This window comes from Ptychodera flava, chromosome 14 (assembly GCF_041260155.1).
Source record: "Ptychodera flava strain L36383 chromosome 14, AS_Pfla_20210202, whole genome shotgun sequence".
Classification (NCBI taxonomy): domain Eukaryota; kingdom Metazoa; phylum Hemichordata; class Enteropneusta; family Ptychoderidae; genus Ptychodera; species Ptychodera flava.
The window spans coordinates 39053934-39077628 of NC_091941.1; the positions used below are offsets into that span (position 1 = coordinate 39053934).

General features: G+C 36.5%; 2 protein-coding genes across 9 annotated transcripts in view; one reads left to right on the plus strand and one right to left on the minus strand.

The window, feature by feature from the left end:
- Positions 1-3346, plus strand: part of LOC139150427 (spermatogenesis-defective protein 39 homolog) — a 19292-nt gene extending 15946 nt beyond the window's left edge. For all 4 annotated transcript variants that reach the window (XM_070722798.1, XM_070722799.1, XM_070722800.1 and 1 more), the window contains one exon: positions 737-3346. In XM_070722798.1, coding sequence (XP_070578899.1) covers positions 737-757 — 21 coding nt within the window. In that variant the 3' untranslated portion in view covers positions 758-3346. The remainder of the gene's footprint in view (positions 1-736) is intronic.
- LOC139150426 (uncharacterized) lies at positions 3256-19068 on the minus strand. 5 transcript variants are annotated; one of them, XM_070722794.1, is made up of 11 exons: positions 18942-19068; positions 17774-17863; positions 14572-14698; positions 14038-14142; positions 10115-10331; positions 8342-9841; positions 7785-7869; positions 7531-7579; positions 6401-6906; positions 5310-5465; positions 4471-4608 (listed from the first exon to the last, which is right to left on the minus strand). In XM_070722794.1, the coding sequence occupies exons 1-10, from the start codon at positions 19005-19007 to the stop codon at positions 5331-5333; spliced, it is 2880 nt and encodes a 959-aa protein (XP_070578895.1). In that variant the 5' UTR covers positions 19008-19068; the 3' UTR covers positions 4471-4608; positions 5310-5330. The 5 variants fall into 5 exon arrangements, with proteins under 5 accessions (XP_070578897.1, XP_070578898.1, XP_070578895.1 ...); XM_070722796.1 differs by having other exon boundaries at positions 3256-5465; positions 6401-6501; positions 18942-19067; XM_070722797.1 differs by lacking the exon at positions 18942-19068 and adding an exon at positions 18016-18213 and having other exon boundaries at positions 3256-5465; positions 6401-6501.
- Between the last annotated feature and the right edge of the window lie 4627 nt (positions 19069-23695).

Here is a 23695-nt window from a genome sequence, read left to right on the forward strand (position 1 = left end):
TCTTTGTCTTCGTGGTATTGATGGACATCTATGATTTAATAAACTTACCAAAGAGTGACTTGCACTGATAACTACTCTAAAGATGCTGGGTGAATGATGTCTGTGTCAGTGAGACCTACATCAGTTCATGCAGAATCAAACAAATGTTGTCCAAGTAAATTTATCATTTACCTTGTACTACAGCTTTCTTACAATGGTTTTGAATTTAAGATAAAGGAGGGAAAGTCAAACGGGGGGGGGGGGTTTCAATACAAAATACAAGAATGAGATACGGTACCTGATAGACAACATGCTTCATATCACTCAAGTACTGCCAGTAGTGCAGCATTAGGGACGGAGTGATAGATCTGTCTTGCCAGACCTTTGTGTACAGTGGTGAAATAATGGTAGGAGGGATAAATATCTGAACAAAGAAATGAATGTACATGTAGATCTGTCAGAAGCAGACAGTAGAATAGATATGTGACATTGTCTTTATATTCTCTTGAATAGTCTATGATGGCTGCAATAATCATGGTATATTCCCAGATGGGGTGGCTCTCTTTAAAAAGTAGATATTTGTGTGGGCAACAACCTGAGTGTTAACTTTTGTAGGTCAAGACCAATATAATGCCAATGTCAAAGACATTCCTAAACTTGCTGTGTCCAACATGGAATGTATTTGTTGTTGAATTTATCAGTGTTGTTATAGAAACTCCAACCTTGACAGGTTGTTCTGTATTCTTTTGTTTTTCAGAATATGAAATGGAAGAACTGATACCTATTATGCTGCTCTTTGATGTCAGACAAGACCTCCGCTACATGCAATGCATATTTTTGTGTAAAAAAACTGTCAAGACTGCCCCTTTGCTTGTCCCAAGATATCAGATGATCAGTACTTTATGATCTCCAAAGCAAAATCTATCACTGCATGGAACACACAATATGGTCAAGCATGTTATATTATAGAAGAGTAACACACAAGATTCCAAAATTATTAAAACTTATTCATCAGCTTATCATGACTTCTCTAAACTAATAAGTAAATAATTTTCAATGATTTGGATCGCACAGGGAGCAATATTTCATTCTGTAAACAAGGATTATAAAAGTATAAGGAATATACTGCTTGCAAGCTATGATTTAGGTATTTCATCGGTGCCATATTAAGCCATTGTACCTGGTGGTGTATATATGATGTATGAGCGTAAGCATTTGACATTTAGACTGTATATTTTGTAAAATTCATTTGTAAATTACATGTAAGTTGCAACTCGACTGTAGAAGCCAAAATCATGGTAAAGCCAATGGCAGGTGTAGTGATTTCACCAACACTTTATACAATGGAGTCAATGACACTATGTTCTATAAAACATTGTATCTATGGAATATTGAGAACCGGTTGGTTACATGCAAGTTCAATAGAACAGAGATGACGCCGTCATTATGTACTGTATGTTTTTCACCAGTCAATGTGTACAGCTGTTTGTGCTTTTCTACATCTGATCCTCTGCCATAGTGCTAGAGAATGATGTGTGAAGAAAGAAATGATTAGGTAGCATGCTAGATGGTGTTGTAGTGTACAAATTGCAATATAGTGACTGACCCTTGATGAAAGTTTATATATGTCAGCATGACTTCTGAAGATTTAAGACCTTACTTTATATACGGATGTACGGTAGGATTATCACTTCCTTCTAAAGACCATTATGACTGCCTTATCTTGAGCTATGTACTGCGGAAAAGCTGTTTGGGAAGCCTTTAACTTCTGGTACCATATTATTACAAGCCTTCCCTCACAGAGAAATAGACAATGCCTTTGTCTTCTGTAAGCACTCATTGGCATTCATAGAGAGCAGTGACCATTGAGCTAGTAACGTTTATAGCTCCATGCAGTGACTGACCATTTTGTATGTTTTGATGACAGTCGGAGTTTGCTGACATAATCTGAAGAGCTGACAACAATCTGTTACAGTATTTCTTCTGATAACTCAAAGTCTCAGTCAATGAGTAGCCCAGGGTTTTTCAGCATTGCCATGGCTAGACTGAAAGGGTCAATCATTTTCTAACCATAACCATGGTTAGGGTTAAAGGTCAGTATTTCAAGAGTGCAAGCACATGGCCAACTGTAATCTATTAATGTTGGCAAGATTCTGGTGTATTGATCAGCACTGTTGTGTAATCATGGTTACTCTACCCCACAAGTGGAGTAAACGTGGTGTAATGAACATTATCCATTAGCTGAATAGGTAGTGAGATTTCAGTGTGATTTCATGTGGCATAGCAGATGCAAGGAGGAAAGAACCAACCTATCAGAAAGATACTTACATAGGGACAAAACAAATGAATCAGCCAATCGGTGTTCATCTTAATTAAATCAGTTGTAGATGTGTTGTATTGTACATAAATTAGTATACAAGATACATCCACCTGGATTCAAAGCTTGAAACTTCCAATTGCCTTAAATTATGTATTGAAACTGCTAAGCAAAGTTCTTATACAGCAAGAAGCTTTATATCCAATGGCTTTGATAACACAAAGATGAACATTGCCGTGTCCCATTGATATCTACCACTGACACATTGCAAGAACAATACCTGAGATCTCTGCTGAAATGTTTTACTTCCAGTGTTTCCTGATCAGTATTTTTTTCTCAAATTTTGCAAGATTTCGGGAACTTTCCCCACTGCCCTCCAGCTTAGTTACTTTATTTGATTTAAATCTTACAATAATTTAAATCCACCAAGTATTTTGAGAACGGCATCATTATGAAAATGAATGTTTGACTCACCAAAATAGTGAAATATGCTAATATGTGCACTGTCAAACCAGATATCAACCACGACTATTTTGTTGGTCAAATGGGTCAATCTGTCATGATTGAAGCAATGCTATTGAGCTCTTCCCACAACAATTGTCAGTAAATTATGAAAATAAGAGAGAGAGAGATGTTTACATAACCCTGAACAACCAGAATATCTGAATATGCTGATATTGGTACGGTCAAGCTTGTCTCTGCCATGGCAACCAATGCTAGATTTAGACAATGTAATCTACACACTTACACACTCATTGAACCGATTTCAGTGCAAAGCAGTGAAATGATAGTTTACTCTACGTTCTCTTTGACAAGTTGCCTGTGGTAAGGTGAGCCAGTGCTCTGATATACATGTACATAGACCAATACCTGTTTGATTTCATGTCAGATTTAAAAAGCAAACACACTCCAGTAATATTTATTGCATCCTTGGTATATGGAATAAATACATCACACCATGACAATGCATCAATGTTTTTATTTTTTCAAATATCTGAATCACATGATTGCACAAAAATAAAGACTCTTAACATATTTTTATTGCAAAAAGAGTTGTCTGTGATATCCTGTTGTAAATCACTAAATCCAAACGTTTTATTTTACCACACAACAGAGCAACGACTGCCCTGTACTGATGTTAGATTGGATAAAACATAGCATGTATGTCACAGTCTCTAAGCTTCAAATTCTTACATTGGAATGGCACGTTAATTTTGTTCATAGGAAAAAAGCAGAATACATGTAGATATCTCAAAAAATATATCTTAATGCTTCTAGAAGACAAATACAATCAAGATTATTGCAAAACAGGACGTTATTGTCCTGAAAGCTTGAGGTAAATACCATGCAAAAATATTGAATATAACTAACATTTGCATACAACAGTAACTGTTTTCACTTCTGAAAACTACAAAATTTGTGGAACACTTTAACTGGAAATGAGAGTAACAAAACAGTTAAGATCTCAGCAAGACTATAAAAGCTAGACAATTGGTAAACATTGATTGGAATGTTAAGCAATGGCTGCTAGGAAGAGGTGCTAAAACACTGAATAGCATGTATGATGATGCAAGTGATATGGGATGATGCAAGTGATATGGTAACACTGTACATGTCATAGTGAGATAAAGTAGCATGGTGTGTCATAACAATTGATACTTCAAACAAATACACGTAATTATTGATTTCTGATATTGCTATGAGTTTTAAAAAAAGGATGGAAAGTATATAAAGTTGATGCATATACTGGAAATGGCTAGATGCCATATTTGCATAGACTAGATATATTGGTAAAGGGTCAGTCATTCCTACATGTGCAAAGTTTATCCTATCAACATCTTAGTTGGCTGAGAATCAAAATCATAAATGTCACACTTGCTACAAGTACTCAGTTTATAGTTATCTTCATGGTATGTTGATTCAAACCACCAGACACATTTACCTTTCCTGGCTGATCATTAATGATCTGCCCAGAAAGGTAAACTAGCCTATAGTAGGATGTAACAAAATTCTTCAATTGCTAACAACCTGGATGATTGTCAGCACCCTGGTAGTATGCTCATTAAAAAAGGGAAGGCATAAGCCAACATGTTATGTCCACTTATCAATCAAGAGGGCAGCCTTGGCACAACTATAAGATAGGAAAGCCATCACATAGGAAGAATTTGGAGAGAAAAAAATATTAAAACAATCATAGGATTGCATTTTGTATAGACAACACTGATCAAAGAATGAGCACTATTAGAGAAATTGCAGGTTTTGTGACCAGGAACATAACCAGTACTTCACACATTTCATGTGCAGAATAGAGCCTGTAGAAATATGATGTTGAAATGTAAGAAGATCGTCAGTTTGACTTCACCCTAACTTAAAACTAAAGATCTCAACCATGCAAGCAGATTTTCATTTCAGTTGTGACCTATGGAACATATAAATACATGTATCAAATTTATGGAAGATAGACAAGCAGCATCTGCTTAGTTTGTTTCATTTTGGTACAAAGTACTTTCATCAAACAGAACACACTCACCACCTTGTGATATATTACTTTATACATACTGTACTTTGATGACACGGTAATAACTGGTAAACACCAGAAAGTACGGCACTGAAATTGTGTACTGTTTTTGATAGCAGTTCAAAATGTAAATAAATTTCAAAAACTGGTAATTTTGTCTCCAGAAGAAACTGGCATCAGAGTGCCTGTCTTTATTGGAGTAGAATTTTAATATAACACTCTAGCAGTGGCAAGTCATTTCTCACAAAATCGTAAAGTCATTATCAATGATTTAAAACATAATCTCATGTTTCATGAGTTGTGTAAACCTGCCTAGTAGATAGCACCTCAAGAGCCCATGTTACCTGGCATGTCCACAGATTGGACAAAGGATCAGATTGACAGATTGACATTTATCATGATTTTAAAATCCTGTGATCTTCACCAAAGGAACATTGATAAACATGAAATGCATATGGTGCAGATAGTGACTTCACTGACAGTTTATTGATGTACCTTGGTAGATGATGCTTGATGTTATTGAGGTGACGCTGGTTGTTTTAAGTGATCCCTCATGATCTCTTCTGATTCCTCATGTGTAGTCTGATGTATATCCATGAAAATCTTTATAAAAGCTTCTGCCAACATTACCTTCAAGACATAGTCCAGATACTGTAAGAGATGTTATAATGCACTTATACTAAAATGTGCTTGTCTGAACAGTAACAAGTGCATTCAAAAACAGTGTATTGTTTGCCTGTTCTTGGTAAGATATGTTTGACCCTGAAACATGTCTATGACTTGGACTGAAGTAAAAACCCTGAGACACTTTATAAGCAGTTGTAAGAAAATTATAGGACAAAGTCGCCCATTTTTCATGAATTTTGTTTGATGCAAGATACTCATATTGTTTGACATGTTGAAAGATACTGAATAAATGGGTGATCATGAACATATTCGACCCCGGTTTTAGACAAATTAAATGAAACCATCGCGGAAATAAATTAATGGTCATGACCATTAATTCGTTTTTGCGATGTTTCATGTATCTTGTCTAAAACAGGGGTTGAATATATGCATGGTCACCCATTCATTATCTTTCAACATGTCAAACAAAATAAGTAGTATCTCATATCAAACAAAATTCATGAAAAATGGGCGACTTTGTCCCTTTAAGTCACTATCAATGACTTGACTTTTGTCAATATTAATGACCCTTGGCATTGTCAAGTATTTGGCTTTTGTCAAAATTGATGGTCCTTGGCAAACTGTAACCCATGGGAGGAGAGGATTAAAATACACTTGTAAATTTGTTTTTTTAGTACCTGTATTGTTGAGATCAGGCATGTCTTACATGACCTAAGCTATAACACACAATGAATTGACAAGATGACAGGTAAGTTTCAAGCAAGAGCTATCATGAAACTGTGTGACGTGTATGTGTAGGTATAGGGAGTTGTTCTTGAAAAGCATAGTCAATTTGTCCAAAAAAGTGATCTTTGGTTGAAATTAACCTAAGGTTTTTCAAATTTTAAGATTGTTTGAGAAAAGAACATGTATGGAGTAAATATGTGCACAGATTATTGACTGTTGAGATAAAGACTTACTTTATTATGTTTGGAACAAAACATGTCTGTTAATGCCTGTATAACAGCTTCCTGTTGTTCTTCAGAGAAAATAGTCATATACACCCTGTATGTCAGGTTGACTGCAAAGATGAAAATAGTCATATACACCCTGTATGTCAGGTTGACTGCAAAGATGAAAATAGTCATATACACCCTGTATGTCAGGTTGACTGCAAAGATGAAAATAGTCATATACACCCTGTATGTCAGGTTGACTGCAAAGATGAAAATAGTCATATACACCCTGTATGTCAGGTTGACTGCAATGATGAAAATAGTCATATACACCCTGTATGTCAGGTTGACTGCAATGATGAAAATAGTCATATACACCCTGTATGTCAGGTTGACTGCAATGATGAAAATAGTCATATACACCCTGTATGTCAGGTTGACTGCAAAGATGAAAATAGTCATATACACCCTGTATGTCAGGTTGACTGCAAAGATGAAAATAGTCATATACACCCTGTATGTCAGGTTGACTGCAAAGATGAAAGTATGTTACATCTTCATTAGATGTGATTGAATGATCATATGGTAACCTGTTTTTCTTCATTTTGTAGCAAATCATCAACAGTCATCAAATGGAAAGATATGTATCAATGTTTTTCAAGTTTCACCAGCTATAAACACAATAAGCTTGTTTTTTAATCTGTGGTTGATTGTGACAAAAACTGAACATGAAATGGTTAATGAGAGTGTGCTCTATTTGTTTCTTATCTTCAGTGGTAAAGCCAAAACAGAAATATTGTCAAGATCTTATCAAAATTGGAAAAAAAACATTGGGAATCATCTGTCATGTCAATGTATTTAACTCTTCTGCTAATTGAATGATATTATTTACTCCAAATTTATAAATTTGTAGACATTCCTTCTTGCGAATGTTCAAAACTGTCATGTCTTTAAATGGCATCTGATAGTCTTATGAAGTATTTTCACAGTTATAGATTACATGTACTTCCCCTTGAACCCATTGAATTCTGGGCTTTTCAGATTTGTCATGTTTTGAGGGTATTTTTTATAGGACACATCAGTACTGTAGATGTGTTCATCAATTTGATATACCGTAAGTTCATTATTTTCAGTCCAGTGTTTTTTTCTCTTACCTCTACGATTACCACCTTTTTTGTAGTCTTCATGTCTCCAACTGTGAGTCTGTCAATGAAATGGAAACTGTGACATCATAATATACTTGAATTGATCAATGTTCAACTGTGTGTAATGCATTTATAGTTTGCATCTAATTTTCTGTCAATGACATCGCTAAAAATGAGAAATTTCACAACTAATAATAGTGTTGTACTTTCAAAAAATCTATGAGGCACACTACAATGGATAAGTTATGAAAAATCATCATTACCTTTCCTTGAAAAATGTCTCTGAAATATTCTTCATTCTTCCTAATTAAGAATTTGATTTCTTCTTCATTGAGATCTTTGATGTCTCTGATCAAAGAGCAAAAACATATAGTGCATCAGCTTTGATCCCCTACTCTTATCTGACTTTTCGTCCAATAAAAGTTGAATTATATCCTACTTTAGTTGTTTCGGCCCATTTATTACAGTGTCTTGATCAACAGTTGCATGATTGACAACAATCATAAACATATTGTACCATTACAAGGAAATTAGCATACATCCCAATCTGGAAGATGACTTTCACCACACACTCGTAATTATACTTCCACAAACGTTTTAATGTATGTAATCTTTATGGATGTCATCAAAGAGATGATTTGTACGGCAACTTATTAAGATCATAAATAAATTATGAATCATATTCCATACAGATATCATAACAACTTAAACGTTCCAAGTCTTACTTTTACATTTTTCAAGCAAAAATAAAATTCTTTTGCATGTTAATAGAAGTCAAACAAAGCGTATGGTATAATTATGGCAAAACAGACTGACTTACCGGATCCCCTGAATATTCTGTACCATTTGTTGCACATACATCTCATAGCTTGCTTTTCTTGCAGTGGATTTACTTGTAACAATTGTACAACTGTCGTCCAAATCCTCAAAATCTTCAGACTCTATCAACTGAATGTCATCTGCTTGATCAACACAGCGGCTTTCAAAACACGACGGAGGGCTTTGACCTACTGACTGCTGTGAACTACTTGTCAGTCTTTCAGCCTCTGAAACATCCCTAGCTTTCGTTCTTGGATCACCAATATGTAATACTTTGTTACTTCCAACTTTGATTAACTTTGCTTGTCTTGTGACAGCACATGTTGACCCTTTTCTTTTTCTGCTTGTTTTTCCATCATTTTTACTACTTGTATCCACTTGTGTTTCCATGGATTTTGTTACTTGACTCTCCTGGGATATGTTTTGGAAGGAATATACGGAGCACACTGGTTCTGGTGAACATTGTGACTTAGAATTCTCATTCTCATCTTTATCAGAATCACTACTCATAAAGGACAACAATTGTTTGTAGCTTTCTCTCTTTTGAATAGATTTCATTTCTTCATCCAAGACGGGTCTGTCCAGTTGCTGCTGACTTTGTAACGCACTGAATTTGTCATGTGTCAGTTGTATGGATGAGTGTGATGTCCCAAACTCTTTCAATTCAAGTCCATGTGTTCTGCGCCCACAAATCACGCCACTCACTGACTGAAATGTACACTGAGCAGTGTCTTCAGCAGCTGGATTACCACATGTGTTTCTGAAGCTTGCACCAGGTTTTTTGTCAGTATTATCGATGGCATCGTCTGAAAACTGATTGAAAATAAACTTCTCCCTAAGTAGAAAGACACGCTTGACATCAAAAGAATCATCAGTGTTATCATATCCTTCCAAAACTTTGGTTTTTTGCAATCTTGACGACGCAAATTTGCAATCACTTTGGTTGCTGTGACAACTTGTCCTCAATATCTCTTCTGAACCATCAGTCTTTTCCTCACTTGAACTGTCAGCAGCTCTGTTGACATTGTTGATGGTCAAAACATCATCATGAGCACACTCTTTACCAAACCTTTTTTGCTTCTGCTGTTTCCTTGACAACTTGTTTATTTTAACAGCTGCATTCGCCGATGTTTGCTCATTCATCCAACCAAAGTCTGTGACACTGTGATGAGAAACAGACTCGTTTTCATCATTTTGTAAATTCTTTATGTCTTTTTTGTCCTCAGATGTTTTAGATGAGGACATGAGTGGGTAGTTTCCTTTATGATATTTGTAGTTTTTGCCACAAACATCTGTCTGTCTATCATCCCTTGCCAATGTATCTGCTGATAAACTAACCCTCTCGTCTTCAGCTGTCACTGAATTTTCTTCCGATGAGCTGACTCCTGAGTCACTCTTGGTCTTGTCCTCAATGTTGCTCTCACTTTCTTTGAGGAATCCACCATCAAAACTTCTTAATGACAATATTGTTGATTGTGGTGTTTCTTGGTGTCGTTTTACTCTGTGAGTGAAACACATCAAACGAATGAGGTACATTGTGCTGTAACCACTTACCATACCTGGCTATATAATTTAGTATTTTCATTTAATTTTTGAAAACCCACTGGTTTGACTTCTTGAATCACTTCAAAAATTCCACTGAAAGATGTCAGAAACTTTAAATTTTACATTTTCTTTCAATATTAATTGAATTACAATCTTACTTTCCTGTTAAAATGAAAATCTACAATGTGATACAAGATAGGTAGTCCATATACCGGTACTAATTACTTACATGTTTTTCAACTTCGATTGCTTCCTCTTTGCAGACTTGATACGTACATTAGAGTTTGCTATCCCTGAAGCTGTAGTTTTGTTGAAGTAATCACTCCTATCACTGTTTGCTTCTAGGTTGGTGACACTGCTGATGTGTTGAGAACCGGCACTGTTGAGTTGATACACATTCACTACCACTTTATGTGCCAGGATGTGAAAATTCGTGTATGAGATATCTTTGATAAAAGAAATACCATTATGAACAACTTAACAATATGGACAACACATTCATAAAATGACGCCAGATATGAACTGAAAATGCTCACGTGTTTCATTATATATTGTGGTTATGTGTAAATTTTAACCATGGCCACATGTTTGCAACTTCATTGAAAGTATTATGATCAACGTAATGAACAATAATCACCGCCGATTAGGTAATGAAGTATACAAATATGTAATTAGCTGAAATAAAAATATTAAAGTTCTTTCACTGCTGTCATTGATCACCACTTTATATAGCAAGTGTAATTATCGTTGGCCAGTCCTTCAAGACATATATGCCGAGCTGTGAAAGCTCATTAGACAAGCAAATTATAAATTAGCTGACATGAAAATGTGTAATGACTTTTGATATTGTTTTAACCTGGTCTAATCATCAATGTACATAGCATGTTTTGCCAACTTTGATCAAGTAAATCCCACTATATATCCCTAATAAGCAAAGTTCATTAAATATGTAAATTAGGAATTGACTTGAGTAAAAATGCTTAATGATTTTCAATAATGTTGTATCATGGTATCTGCATTATTTAGAAAGTTTTGTCAACTTTGGTCCAGTTGATTCAGATATATATCTCTAATTAGGAAAGTTCATTTAATATACAAATTAGGAATTTGCTGAAGAGAAAATGCTTAATGACTTTCAATAATATTATATTATAGTGTCTTTAATGAACATAGCAAGTTTCATCAATTTTGATCAAGTCAATTAAGATAAATATCCCTAATTATGAAAATTCATTTAATATGCAAATTAGGAATTGGCTGAAGTAAAAATGTTTAATGATTTTCAAAAATGTTCTATCATAGTAGCTTCAATACATGTGGCAAGTTTCATCAACTTTGGTCCTGTCAATTTAAATATATATCTCTGGTTAGCAAAGTTCATTAAATATGTAAATTAGGAATTGGCTGCAGTTAAAACGCTTAATGACTTTCAATAATGTTAAATCATAGTATCTTTATTACATACCAAGTTTGGTCGATTTTGATCGAGTCAAATCACATATATATCCCTAATTAGGAAAGTTCATTAAATATGCAAATTAGCAACTCTCTCTCATGTCACCCCTTAATGGTTCCCACTGCTGATATATCTTGGTGTGATCAACATTTGTAACAAATCTCATCAAATCGTGTGTAGTCGTTTTTAATGAATATCCGTTTTTTATCACAACTGGAAGTTGTGATATAGAGGTGGTTTCAACCGGTGTTTGATGTCGTCCATTTCCGTAAACGACAAAAAGTCAAAAACTGCTGAACAGACTGCTTTGATATTTGATACCGATACATAGACTGGTTCCAAGGTTCCAATTCCGAAAAATGGAGCCAAACGGAGCGCCGGTTAGATAGTTTTGGGAATTTCTAACCCCCTTTTTATCTAATTGATTTTAGGGGTCTTTCATATATGTAGTTTTGGAATGTATACCAATCCTGCATTGTGGACTGTTTTATGAGTTGTTGAACAGAAATTAGGTTTTGATGAATGTTAGAAATATGCAGGATGGCTGATTCGAAGTATAAGAGATTTCTATGGTCTTTTGGGCATCAAAAGCATTAAAAAAAACATATTTCATAGTTTAGATTCTCACTTTTGAGATGACCCTAGGCATTTGTTAAGTAACCATCCTTGAGTCAATATACAGACTTTGACATTCCAGAGATTAGTATCCACAACCTCACATGTTACAGTCTTTCACTACAATGGTATGGCCCAAACTCATTGTTATCAATGGAGAGTGTGGACCTGTCTACATTAAATTGGGGTGAACAGGTTAGACAATGACGTTACAACTTGTGGGTTAGTTATCAAGGTAGCACCAGCATAGAGTCCTGAGCATCTGTCCATGTGTTCTCACAGCAAATTACAGGGAAAAAAATTATTTGAGAAGTTTCTCTCCTTTAAATAGAAGTATATTACAATTTAAACCTGTCATGGATAGATTGCTCTCAAATGATCTGAAACACAGTTATTGCCCATTAGCAACAAATCTATAGCAAGATTTATGTAAAGTTCATGAACTTACACAAGGTATTAGACAAAAGATGACCATGACTTTGCTACTTTTCAACATTTATTTCAATCAGATTTCCCCAGCTTAGTGTACAATTTTGTAATCTTAATTACTGTCAACTTAGCTTTACTAACTTATTCATACCTCATTATTCTTACACTACTGTTATACCTTATAACCACAAAATTTCAAGAGATGCATATATGATTGTCACTTAACAAACAATTTACAAATATGTCTTCTGCTTTTTCTCCATATACATATACATGTCTCTTTTCTCATAAAAATGAGCTTAAAATCGCAATGTGAAAAATAGTCTTTCAGCTATATGTTGCTCATTGACTTCGTGGTCTGTCTAATTCACAGTGAGTGTGGTTGTTGATAAATGCCGATAATACTAGGCGGTCATTATGTCCAAGCGCCATTGGCGGTATTTTTGAACATAATGACCATAGGTCATTATCACATCTGGAAGTTGTGATATAGGGTTAGCTTCAACCGGTGGTGGACAGTGTCCATTTTCCATAAACGACAAAAAGTAAAAAACCGCTGAACAGACTGCATTGATATTTTGTAGAGATATTCAGACTAATTCCAAGGTTCCAATTCCGAAAAATGGAGCCAAACGGAGCAGTGGTTAGATAGTTTTGGGAAATTTCCAACCCCCCTTTAACTAATTGATTTTAGGGGTCTTTCGTATATGTAGTTTTGGAATGTACACCAATCCTGCATTGTGGACTATTTAATGAGTTGTGGAACAGAAATGAGGTTTTGATGAATGTTACAAATATGCAGGATGGCTGATTCAAAGTATCAGAGATTTTCATGCGCTTTTGGTAATAAAATTGATAAAAAACAACATATTTAATGTTTTAGATTTCTCACATTTGTTATGACCCTTAACATTACAGACTTGATGACATAACTAGCTGCTGGACTTGTTTACTGGCGCATTGATTTAAAGACAAAGATCGTTTTATTTTGTAATAAGGACGTGTGATTTCGTAAAACATAGTCTATTAGCCTGGAAATGTGATTTTTGCGAATATTGCTTACCCCACTGACAAACAGTGTGGTTTGAAAATGGCTGGAATTCGCTACTTCGGGACTTTGTTTTCTGTGTGCATTTACTGACAAACTCCAAACCCGCAGCACCTACCCATTCAGTATTTCATGTACAGGTGTACCCAGAGATAGAGTAGTTTCACAATGTACCAGTTGTGATCAAGTGCCATTGGCGCTATTTTTCTACTATCATTAATTATGCAAATGAGCAAAAAGTAAGCAAGCCACACCCACCAAAAACTAATCAGTTCTTGCCATTCGCTAACTGAATCTATGTACCAGATTTGATTGTGATCTAATCAGCCGTTTTTGAGATATTGGACCAACAGACAGACAGACAGACACACAGACACACAGACGGACAGACAGACAGACATCGCTGCGACATATGCTCACGTGTGTAAACACGTGAGCAAAAAATGACGTCTGGTGTTTTCCAGCACACTCTGACATCAGTACAAGTTACGTGTACCATTTGAAGATGAGCTACATTTATGTACTTTGATAGCTTGACAATTAGATGATTCAAATCAAATATCTCCTTGTGGGCAGCAGATGGTGGGATCAACAAAAAACCAACCTTTGTGTTGTTCAAGGGTGTTTATGTCAAACAAGTTTTCTGGCATCAAACAGGTATTGTTGAAATGTCGCTTTGCAAAGTGATACTTGACTTTGACCAATGTACCTGAATGTAGAGGAAAGAAGACATCTTTACTGGTATTGTGATGTGCCAGACAATATCTTAATAATTTTTCATCTGAGGAGTTGCAATCCTTAACAAAAATAGAATTCAGCTGAAAGTAGGTCTAATTTTTGATGATCTTGCAAATCAAACGACCCTTAAAAGTTCTACCATATTTAATTTGACAAAGTCGCCTATTAAAGTGCCAATCAGTAATCTGAGTAAGGAAGAGTACTTTGAAAAATCAACGTTTCCAAACTTGAATTGAATTCTTACCTCTGAGGAATCAATGTTGATGGTGACAGGAAAATCAGGAATACACCAGATGTATTTCAAAACCCATGGTACAAACCCTACACCATTCTGAATTCATATTTAAATATTTATCACAGACTATCTTTCAGTCTACAGTAAATCTTAACTATTTCATACCTGTGGCTTCTTTGGGGGTTTCTGGAAGACAAACTTCTTTCTTCTGTCGTATATTTGTCTTTGGTGTTTTATTGATGAATTCTTGTACATATTGAGAGACGCTACCACGAAGTAAAGCCAGTGCTTCCTGTAGATTATTTTAAATCAATAACACATTTATTTAAGTCTATTTGGGTATACATTGCTGTAATTGTTGGAATTTCACAAATTCCGTTGATTGAAATAATCTGACTGATTCATCACTATAATTCTAATATCAGCCTGTTTTCATCGAATTGTAAAACATTTTTTGTCAAGTTATAAGTGCTATTTGCAGGGTTGGATATATTTAAGTTTCATTGCATAGTATGAATTTGGGGGTTTATCTAAACCTAAAGGTATAATTTTAAACACAATCTGTCTCTATGTCTTGTGGAGGATGTATTACAATGTATACTACAGCAGAATGCACCTGAAGTTGGGGTTGAGTATTTTGACCTAAAATTTCACAAGTTTTGCTGGTCTATAAACTGCAAAGGCTCATTTTAAAAAATATGTAAAATCAAGTTTTCACTGAAAATACATTATTTTCAATGTGTTAACATTGAAAATGACAGCTATTCTTAGTTGAAAATATAGAGTTAGAGTAGTATGCACCTTGAAAGTGAAAGACTTAAATTTTTGCACAAACTTTCCTAAATGAAACTTTCAACCATTCTCTCACCAAATCAACAATAAAAAACAGGAGGTGTGTCTTACTGTGCAAAGTTTGGAACTAGTGAAAAAAATTACCGAACATTTTGCGATATTTGAAATTCAACATGGCCGCCATTCCTGTGTTAACTCTAAGGGGGAGAAATTAAGTTTAGGATTTTCGAAAAACTAATATAGTAAAGCTTTTCTTTCTTCAAGAGCTTCAAATGATCCCCAACAAGAGGTAGATCAGAAAAGTTGTAGAAATTTGAAAGTCTGACTATTTGTCCCTGAGGCACGTTCTACCTTTCACTTCTCCAAAGTAAAACTTGGCACAGACTTCACATTTGTTAAATTTTTATTATTGAAAGGGAATTTTGTGTGGTTTCTTTGAGCATGCAATGAGCAATAGAGTTGTGCACTACTGTGCAGTATTTTTTATGTGGTTAAACTCTACTGACATGAACATACTATACAGTTCAATAGATAGGCTACTTTCTAATATTAATATAATATTATAATTCTAATATGATAAATGCATTGCTTGTAAATAAATTGAATGCTGATCATAATACCACAAAGATACTCTGAGTAGTGGACTTATATGTGTCACCATGTTGATACATTTTTAGAGCACAAACATCAAATAAAGCCAAAGTATTCTCATAAACTATTAAGAACCAGTAATAAATTGGAGTGTCGGTAATATTCATGCAATAGGGGTCATCTTTGTGCCATGCTTTATAGCCTAGAATTCTATTCGTCCGCTTGCCTCCGTACCTCCGACCCACTACCGTCTAGTCTCGTGAGCAGTATTTCGAGCTGGAGTTGTAAAAACTGCTCATTGAATGTCAATGGTCGCCAACTGAGACCCTGACGTCACTAGCGTCCCTTTCAAAGTCAATCACTGAAAATGACCCTCTCATGATTGGCCTATGACTTGGTTGGGCAGAGCTGCAGTGTCAACATAATTAACATATTTGACGTCATATTAATTAGCTCTGCCCAACCAAGTCATAGGCCAATCATGAGAGGGTCATTTTCAGTGATTGACTTTGAAAGGGACGCTAGTGACGTCAGGGTCTCAGTTGGCGACCATTGACATTCAAATGAGCAGTTTTTACAACTCCAGCTCGAAATACTGCTCACGAGACTAGACGGTAGTGGGTCGGAGGTACGGAGGCAAGCGGACGAATAGGATTCTAGGCTACATGCTTTAGTACATCTCTCCACTCCCTTTAAAGCAGACTTTTCTGTAAATCCTACAGACTTCATTCATACACTATCAGTAATCAAATTATATTTATCAAACAGATGGATCTACAGCAGCTGCATTTCCACAGTAATTAAATTGACAATTGACAAATAAACTTCAATAGACCTTTAAGGGGATACTGAAGGATTCAAAGCGCGCGTTGGTTGCTATCACTAGTGACGTTCCAAATGCGCACTTTTGCACGTGCAAAATCTTACCGTTCCGTTGTTTTCTATGGATTTTCGACTCCTAGTATTTTGAAAATGCTCAAAATCTTTCAACTCTCTCAATTGTAAACCAATTTAGCTGACTTTTGGTAGGATTATTGAAGTCATTCATGAGAATATAGATAAGCATGCGTTTCTAAAAATTCCGGGCCGTTTGTGAGATATCGCCGTAAAACCCTTCAAAATTTCACAAAATGACACAGTAGATATTTTCCTGTTCAAAAATCGTTTGTACTTGAACAGATAACCTAATCCATGCTAGGGGCGCTAAACAGGTATCTCATGTGTTACATTCTGAAATTTTGGAAAATTTGGTGCAAATTTGTAGGAGCTGAAACGTTTTAAAATAGAGCTGTGAAAATTTGTATATGTGTGACGTCACTGACCAATCGCACAACAAACCTGCATCTTTTGGAATCGTATGGTTCTGTAAATCCTTATTATGCAAAGAAAACCATGAAAACTTTGTATTTTGATTGATTTTGGTAAATACCGTTAGCAACCGTTGCTTAGCAATTTGAATCCTTCGGTATCGCCTTAACATACATGGGATGTTTATGAAGATGTTAGAGAGGAGAAATTAAAAATTGTACAGACAGTAAAAGATTGGCTGAATTGTTTGCTATCTTTATGCTTATAATACTATCGTTCTATCATGTCTTGAGTGCAACATTTGGTTGAGAAAACTTCAAATGTACTTCAGTATATTTCCTTCAATCAATCTTTATTTACTCGACACATACTAACAGAGAGTATGGTATGGTACATCAAGATGTGTTACAAATGTAAGTGAACAATACAGAGAAAGAAAAACAACCATTTTAACAATGAAAGAACGACCAAGTGATGTCCTTAGTAGTGTTTTGCTTAGGTTTGGGAAGACCGGTAAATTGTTTGAAATAAGCAGCTTGCAGTTTAAAAATAGGTCTAAACAAAACACTTAACGAATGAATGAATGGAAAATTAAATACTGGAAGGGAGGTAATGATCCAATACTGACATGACACTTCCACTAGCACAAAGACTATGAACTTTGACCTGCACAAACCTTGAAGTGTCGATCCGTGAACCACTGAGACGAGGCATTATCTCGCTTTCTCGCGTACAGACTAATCATCAGTAGATGCGAATCGCTAACCTACCGAGGGAAGTAATAAGCGACAATTATTACAGTGTAAGTGAATTCACTAAAAATGTGGTAATTTCATGCACGATACATATACAGTTTCGTGCAGGGTTTTTAAATTTCACGTCAGCGCGCCAGAACACTCACTCACAGTATTAACTTACCCTGACCAATGAACTTGAATAACCCATCACACCTAAACCAGAGTGGAACCTTAGTCAGTGACACAGTCATCCATGTGTCTTGTATGCCAAACTGCATTTCAAGAACGTTGCGAGCGCCTGTTTCGATGAAACCATACAGGATCAGGATGTGGAAGTTGTCAAAGACTCAAACTTCCAAGCGCTAGGCTGATTGGTTGTAATTGGAGAAAAGTGACCACAAACCAACTTTGACCGCGCATAACCTTTGCTAGCTCAAAAGCAAGTCGTCGTTCATGCATGCATGTTGGGTCGAGAACCAGAAGCTGAAAGAGCATATTCTGATATTCATATTCCTGCACCTGGACGCACGCAACAGAAGGGTTTTCAGAAAACCGAATCCACTTAATTGGTGAAATCTTCCTAATGTGACGACAGAAGGTGTTTTTACAAGTAAGGAAATCGAAATGCACCACTGCGGTCCGCAGTGTTTTATAGTATACGTAACCTTGCAACATGCAGCCGGGACGATGATGTAACCCAGCGTCACACGCATACGTACGCACACCCAGCGTCACACGTACGCACATCGCCAACAGGCATAGCATATCCCACAGTCCCTCCACAAAATTTTGTGGAGAGACCGTGCATATCCTAATACATGTCGTATCGATCCTTTTCCCGTACTGAGAAGACATATTGAATCTAAGTGTCAATATACATGAACAGCCAGATAAAGATAGATCACAGTCGTTTGGTGGGCTATTCAGCTCTGGGACTATTCCACCCATAGACGAGTGTACAGAAGCGAGAAACACCTCAAGTCTGGAAACAGAATGGCTATAAAAACCACGCCATGTCACATTCCGTGTCCGATTTCACTGTGAAAATTAGCAAGTTCATCTATCATGTAACCGTCGATCGTTCCCTATCATTCTCAAAATTCATACCTGGTACTTAATTTGCTTCAAAAACGCTCGTTTCGTGTGATTTTCGGCCGAATTCGACGGACACATTGTCAAAACATAAGCGTGAGCAACATTCCGGTCACCTCTTGGGTACCTGCATTTTACTGATGTTGGCGCCGCCTATCCATGAGCACAGTCCCTCTATCTGGATAGAGGGACTGTGCCATGAGGGATGACTGGACTGTTGCTTACGCTTATGTTTTGGCGAGGTGTCTCTCGAACTCGGCCGAAGATCACACGAAATGAGCATTTTGTAAGCAGATGAAGTATCATGTATGAATTTTCGTGTGATTTTCGGCTGAGTTCAGAAGACACCTCGCCAAAACATAAGGCATGAACAACTTTCCAGTCACCCCACATGGGTACGCGGCGCTAACGTCAGTAAAGTGGAGGTACCCAACGTCCACTGTGAGGTGCCTGGAATGTTGCTCATGCCTACGTTTTGATGATGTGTCTGTCGAATTTGGCCGAAAATCACAAGAAACGAGCGTTTTTGAAGCAAATTATGTACCAGGTATGAATTTTGATAATGATAGGGAACAATTGACGGTCACATGATAGATGAACTTGCTAATTTTACTGTGAAATCGGACACGGAATGTTACATGGCGTGGTTTTTATAGCCATTCTGTTTCCAGACTTGAGATGTTTCTCGCTTCTGTCCAGTGTTCTCCCCAGGCCATTTTTGCGTAGCGGTCCCGCTACGCTTTCGCCTCTCCCCGCTACGCTTTGATTCTCCCCGCTACGCGCTTTAAAATATTCCCGCCATCCTTTAGTTCACACGCAAGCGCTCTGCGTAGCTACCAGCTGTTGCATGCATTGTCTACACATTAGCGCTCACTGCAACTTTCAACCTGGTGAAAGAGTGGAAGGTGTGAAGTATGGTATGCGTCCGATAACTTGTCCGTAAGTGTTGAGAGGAACGTTAAAACAATAGAAGAATCCGCTGGGTTGTTCACAAGTTTTCATTCTACAACGACTATTACGACCAACAAAGACCTTTAGTCGGTATACATCGAGGACAAGTATTCACAGAGTTAGGCGGTGTAGCACTAGCGTTTGATCACATTCCCATGCTTTGATCAACGAAATGGACCGCAAAAGAAACAAAAGAAGCAGTTGACTAGTGAGGTTGATTATGATTTTACAACGATGATCTTTTTTTTGTCCGAGTACAATCACGATCGCGATCGAGTTCACATTGCATAAATTCCAATATGGCGGCGGCCATGTTGGCCGACGTGTTTATAACGTGTTGACATTGATCCTTGCGTCGCGTGTGGTTCCACTCTGACACGTTCTCTGAAAGATTTTACACCTGATTTTCGAGTGATTCTAGTCATACTTAGTTCATGTCTTGTGATCATCTTGGTGGTATTTTTAAAATCAAGAATCGAACGACGATGTTCAGTGGCGGTCTGAGGCAGTGGTAGTTACGGGGGGGGGGGGGGGGGGGGGGGGCGGCTGGTTGAAATTGATCCCCGTGATGAAACATTATTCGCGGTGTTTGTCGTTCAAAAATGATATAAAACTCAATTACATTTGAATTGTGTAAAGCTTAAACTTATGAATTTTCCTCTTTGTTGGCAATTTTTGACAATTTTATTAGCAATATATGTATTAATGAAACTCCAATCAGACGAACCATTTCTTGCTTTCAATCTGAACTTGCTGTTACTGTTTGAATCTTCTATTTTAATTGCAATTGTACTATACTGTGATGATTTAAGTGTAATAAAGAGTTTCCATGATGTTCAAATTGCATACTTGTGTGTTACCAATTTGCATTTTGTTGTGAGTGTACATGAATGCGTGGGTGCATGTGCAAGCTTATATCCATATGCAAATATAAATTAATGATATGCAAATGATTATGCAAATTAGCCGCTACGCTTTTGCTTGATCCTGGGGAGAACACTGCTGTCTATGGGGCGAATAGCCCCAGAGCAGAATAGGCCACCAGAGACTGTGCTTAGATCACGAAAACAACTTCCCTGTGTCCTTTCCATGTTAGTTCCCCAGGGTTAGGACTAGCCCTGCGTACAGGTCTGTGTGTTCCCGGCGTTATACAGCCTCCACCGTATAACGCCGGGGACACACAGACCTGTACGCAGGACTAGGTTAGGACCTAGACCCTTCGCCGAGGTCACAACGCAATGCTTCCCATGGAGGTACTACCAAGACTGGCAATTCGGACGAGACCTAGGCCACGTTCAAAAAAGTGGTGAGGGGAGGGGCTGGAGAAATTCAGGGGGGATTCAAAAATTTTTGGGGTAGTCGAGGGAGGACTTGAAAATTTTGCTTTGCCTATAGGGGGACCTGAAAGTATTTTGACTACCAACATTTTGATGTCATCCAATGGTTCTAATGTTCGTAATAATTAAACAAAATCTAGAACCGGTTTGTCGCAATTTTATGTCTTTAATCTCGAAAAAATCTAAAAATGTATGAATGCCATTAAATTTATGTAAAATAAATTGGCGTTGTAATGGGGCAGGAGCTTCAACTGGTGATAATTTTTCAATATTTCTATGCAATGTATCAAACACAGTTTCTTGGTGTCTTTCTACAGCATGCTGAAAAACACAATATTCAGTTTGTCAACAAAGCCCGTTTGTCTAAATATGACTCTGATGTAGTTTGAGAAGAGTTTCAGTCATAGGACACTCAATTGACAGTGAAACATACATCTACTTGTACACAAGATCCAGCCAGAGAGCAACACATAGAAGACTAGGGACTAACAGTTACCATGGATTTTTGAATTCTGGCATATGAGAACAATCAAATATTAGAGAAAAAAGATGGGGTCACCATAATTGATCTTATACAAATGTACGATGAAAAGTCAGTTTTTCTAAATCACTTAAAATCAATATATAAAACCATTCATATAAAGTTCATGCAGTGAATGAAATTTTCACATCTCATTGTACCAATAACACAAAGTAAAACTTTGAACAGTAAAGACTCTAATTTAAATGGAAAACTGTGTGACTAAATGGAATCTTTTATTTTTTTCAAATTGCCATTATTACACCCAAAATTTCTGAGATTAAAACATTATTTTCATGGAATATTTTAACCTTCCAGTATTGTCAATTTTGTAAAACATTTTATAAGTGGCATCTAAGTTGTATGTCTTGTACTTTTGAAAAAAAAATTTGGTAGGTCACTGTGCTCATTTTTTCACAATTTGGTTAAACGTAGCTAGGAATACACAATTTTCATACTCTCTCATGATTGTCATTTTGTGTGCTTTTCAGCTGGTGCCATTGAACTGGCTAGAGTTGGATAAACTCAAGTCGGCTTAGACTGAGAAATCCAAAAAGTTCACTGATGCATTTAAAAATGAATCAATTTAAGAACTTGCCCTAGGTATATGGCTCTACAACCTGCTGATATAAAGAGATAGTGTTGAACATTTGCGTGCAGAACGACACATTACATGTTTTTTTTACTCTGCGTGCATTCCTAATAAATATGCGGCTATATGTCAATGGGGGGGGGGGACTTGAAAATTTTTGAGGGTATTGAGGGGGGATCTGAAAAAAAAAAAGATTTCAATCGCGATTCCTCCAGCCCCTCCCCCTCACCATATTTTTTGAACGCGGCCCTACACCATGGAAGGCAATAAAATATTCAATTGATATACTATTTATGTACTCAAGATGTGTTTTCTTTTTCCTATAATCTAGCTTTTAGGTTCAACACTCGTATTCCAATGGATCAAAGTCGGCCACCCCATCATCAGTCTCAACTACCAAAGCCACCTCCAAAAACTTTCTTTGGGAGAAATAGAGTGTGGATTGTTATGGGTATAAGCTTGGTTACTATACACATTGGCTGGTATCTGCTTAACAAACATCCCTTGTTTTCAAACAAGCCTAGAGAAGTAGATGACATTAAGCCGAAATATCTCAAATCAAAGAAGACTCAATCTGAACAAGCAGATCAAAGAACAAATTAGTTTTAATCAAATGCCAGTAATTAGACATAAATGTGAGTGGTAATGTATAAAATCTGTAATTATCCTTATGTTTTAAAATGTTTCTTTGTCGAAATTCTTGCATGCTGCAGGGAATTTTGTCCTGTTTTTGCACAAATGTACTGTTCATAGCAATGTGTCTGTGCTTTTGTGAATATGTAGAATTTTCCTTCTATCAATCTATGACAGATAGACTAGTTTTCTTACTTTTTTATGCAAAATATCACAGAGTTGCTCTTATATGGTGGTAGGCCACCTTGTCTAGTGAGTAGTTTGTTCAAAACCTGTACATAAAAGATTCCTATGGAAAAACCAGTTGTTGGGTATGATATAGTATTTAAATCACAGAAGAGGACTGTTACATACAGTATGATTGTGAATGTTTGTTTGAAAAATCCCAAGAGAGAAAACTCTTTATCGTAACTTTTAGGCCCCCCCCAAAAAGACTGTTTTTGGTCACTGCGTGCGTCATTTCAGAACGTGCGTCAGGTCTTTTTGGGGGGTTACATACTCATCAGTACAGCTATCCTTGATATCACTGTTTGCATGTCCAAAAATGCCAAAAAGAAAACAGAAGTATTATGCAGCCAGTGATAAAAGACAATAACTGTTGCATCAATAGTGCCAAACCATTGTTTGGAATAAAAAGAAAGGAAAAAAATAGAAAAAGAAAGTAAGGAAACCACCAAAAAAGACCTGACTGGCAGGTTATGAAATGACTGGCGCAGTGACCAGAAACAATATTTTG

Bases quoted from the DNA above. Each gene is read 5' to 3' on its own strand.
- LOC139150426 (XM_070722794.1), bottom strand. From the start codon at position 19,007: ATGTGTCCGTCGAATTCGGCCGAAAATCACACGAAACGAGCGTTTTTG. The intron at 14,699-17,773 runs GTTTGTGCAGGT...AATAATCTACAG, and splicing joins TCACGGATCGACACTTCAAG to GAAGCACTGGCTTTACTTCG. The intron at 10,332-14,037 runs GTTGGTTTTTTG...CTTTTATCAAAG, and splicing joins CACCCTTGAACAACACAAAG to ATATCTCATACACGAATTTT.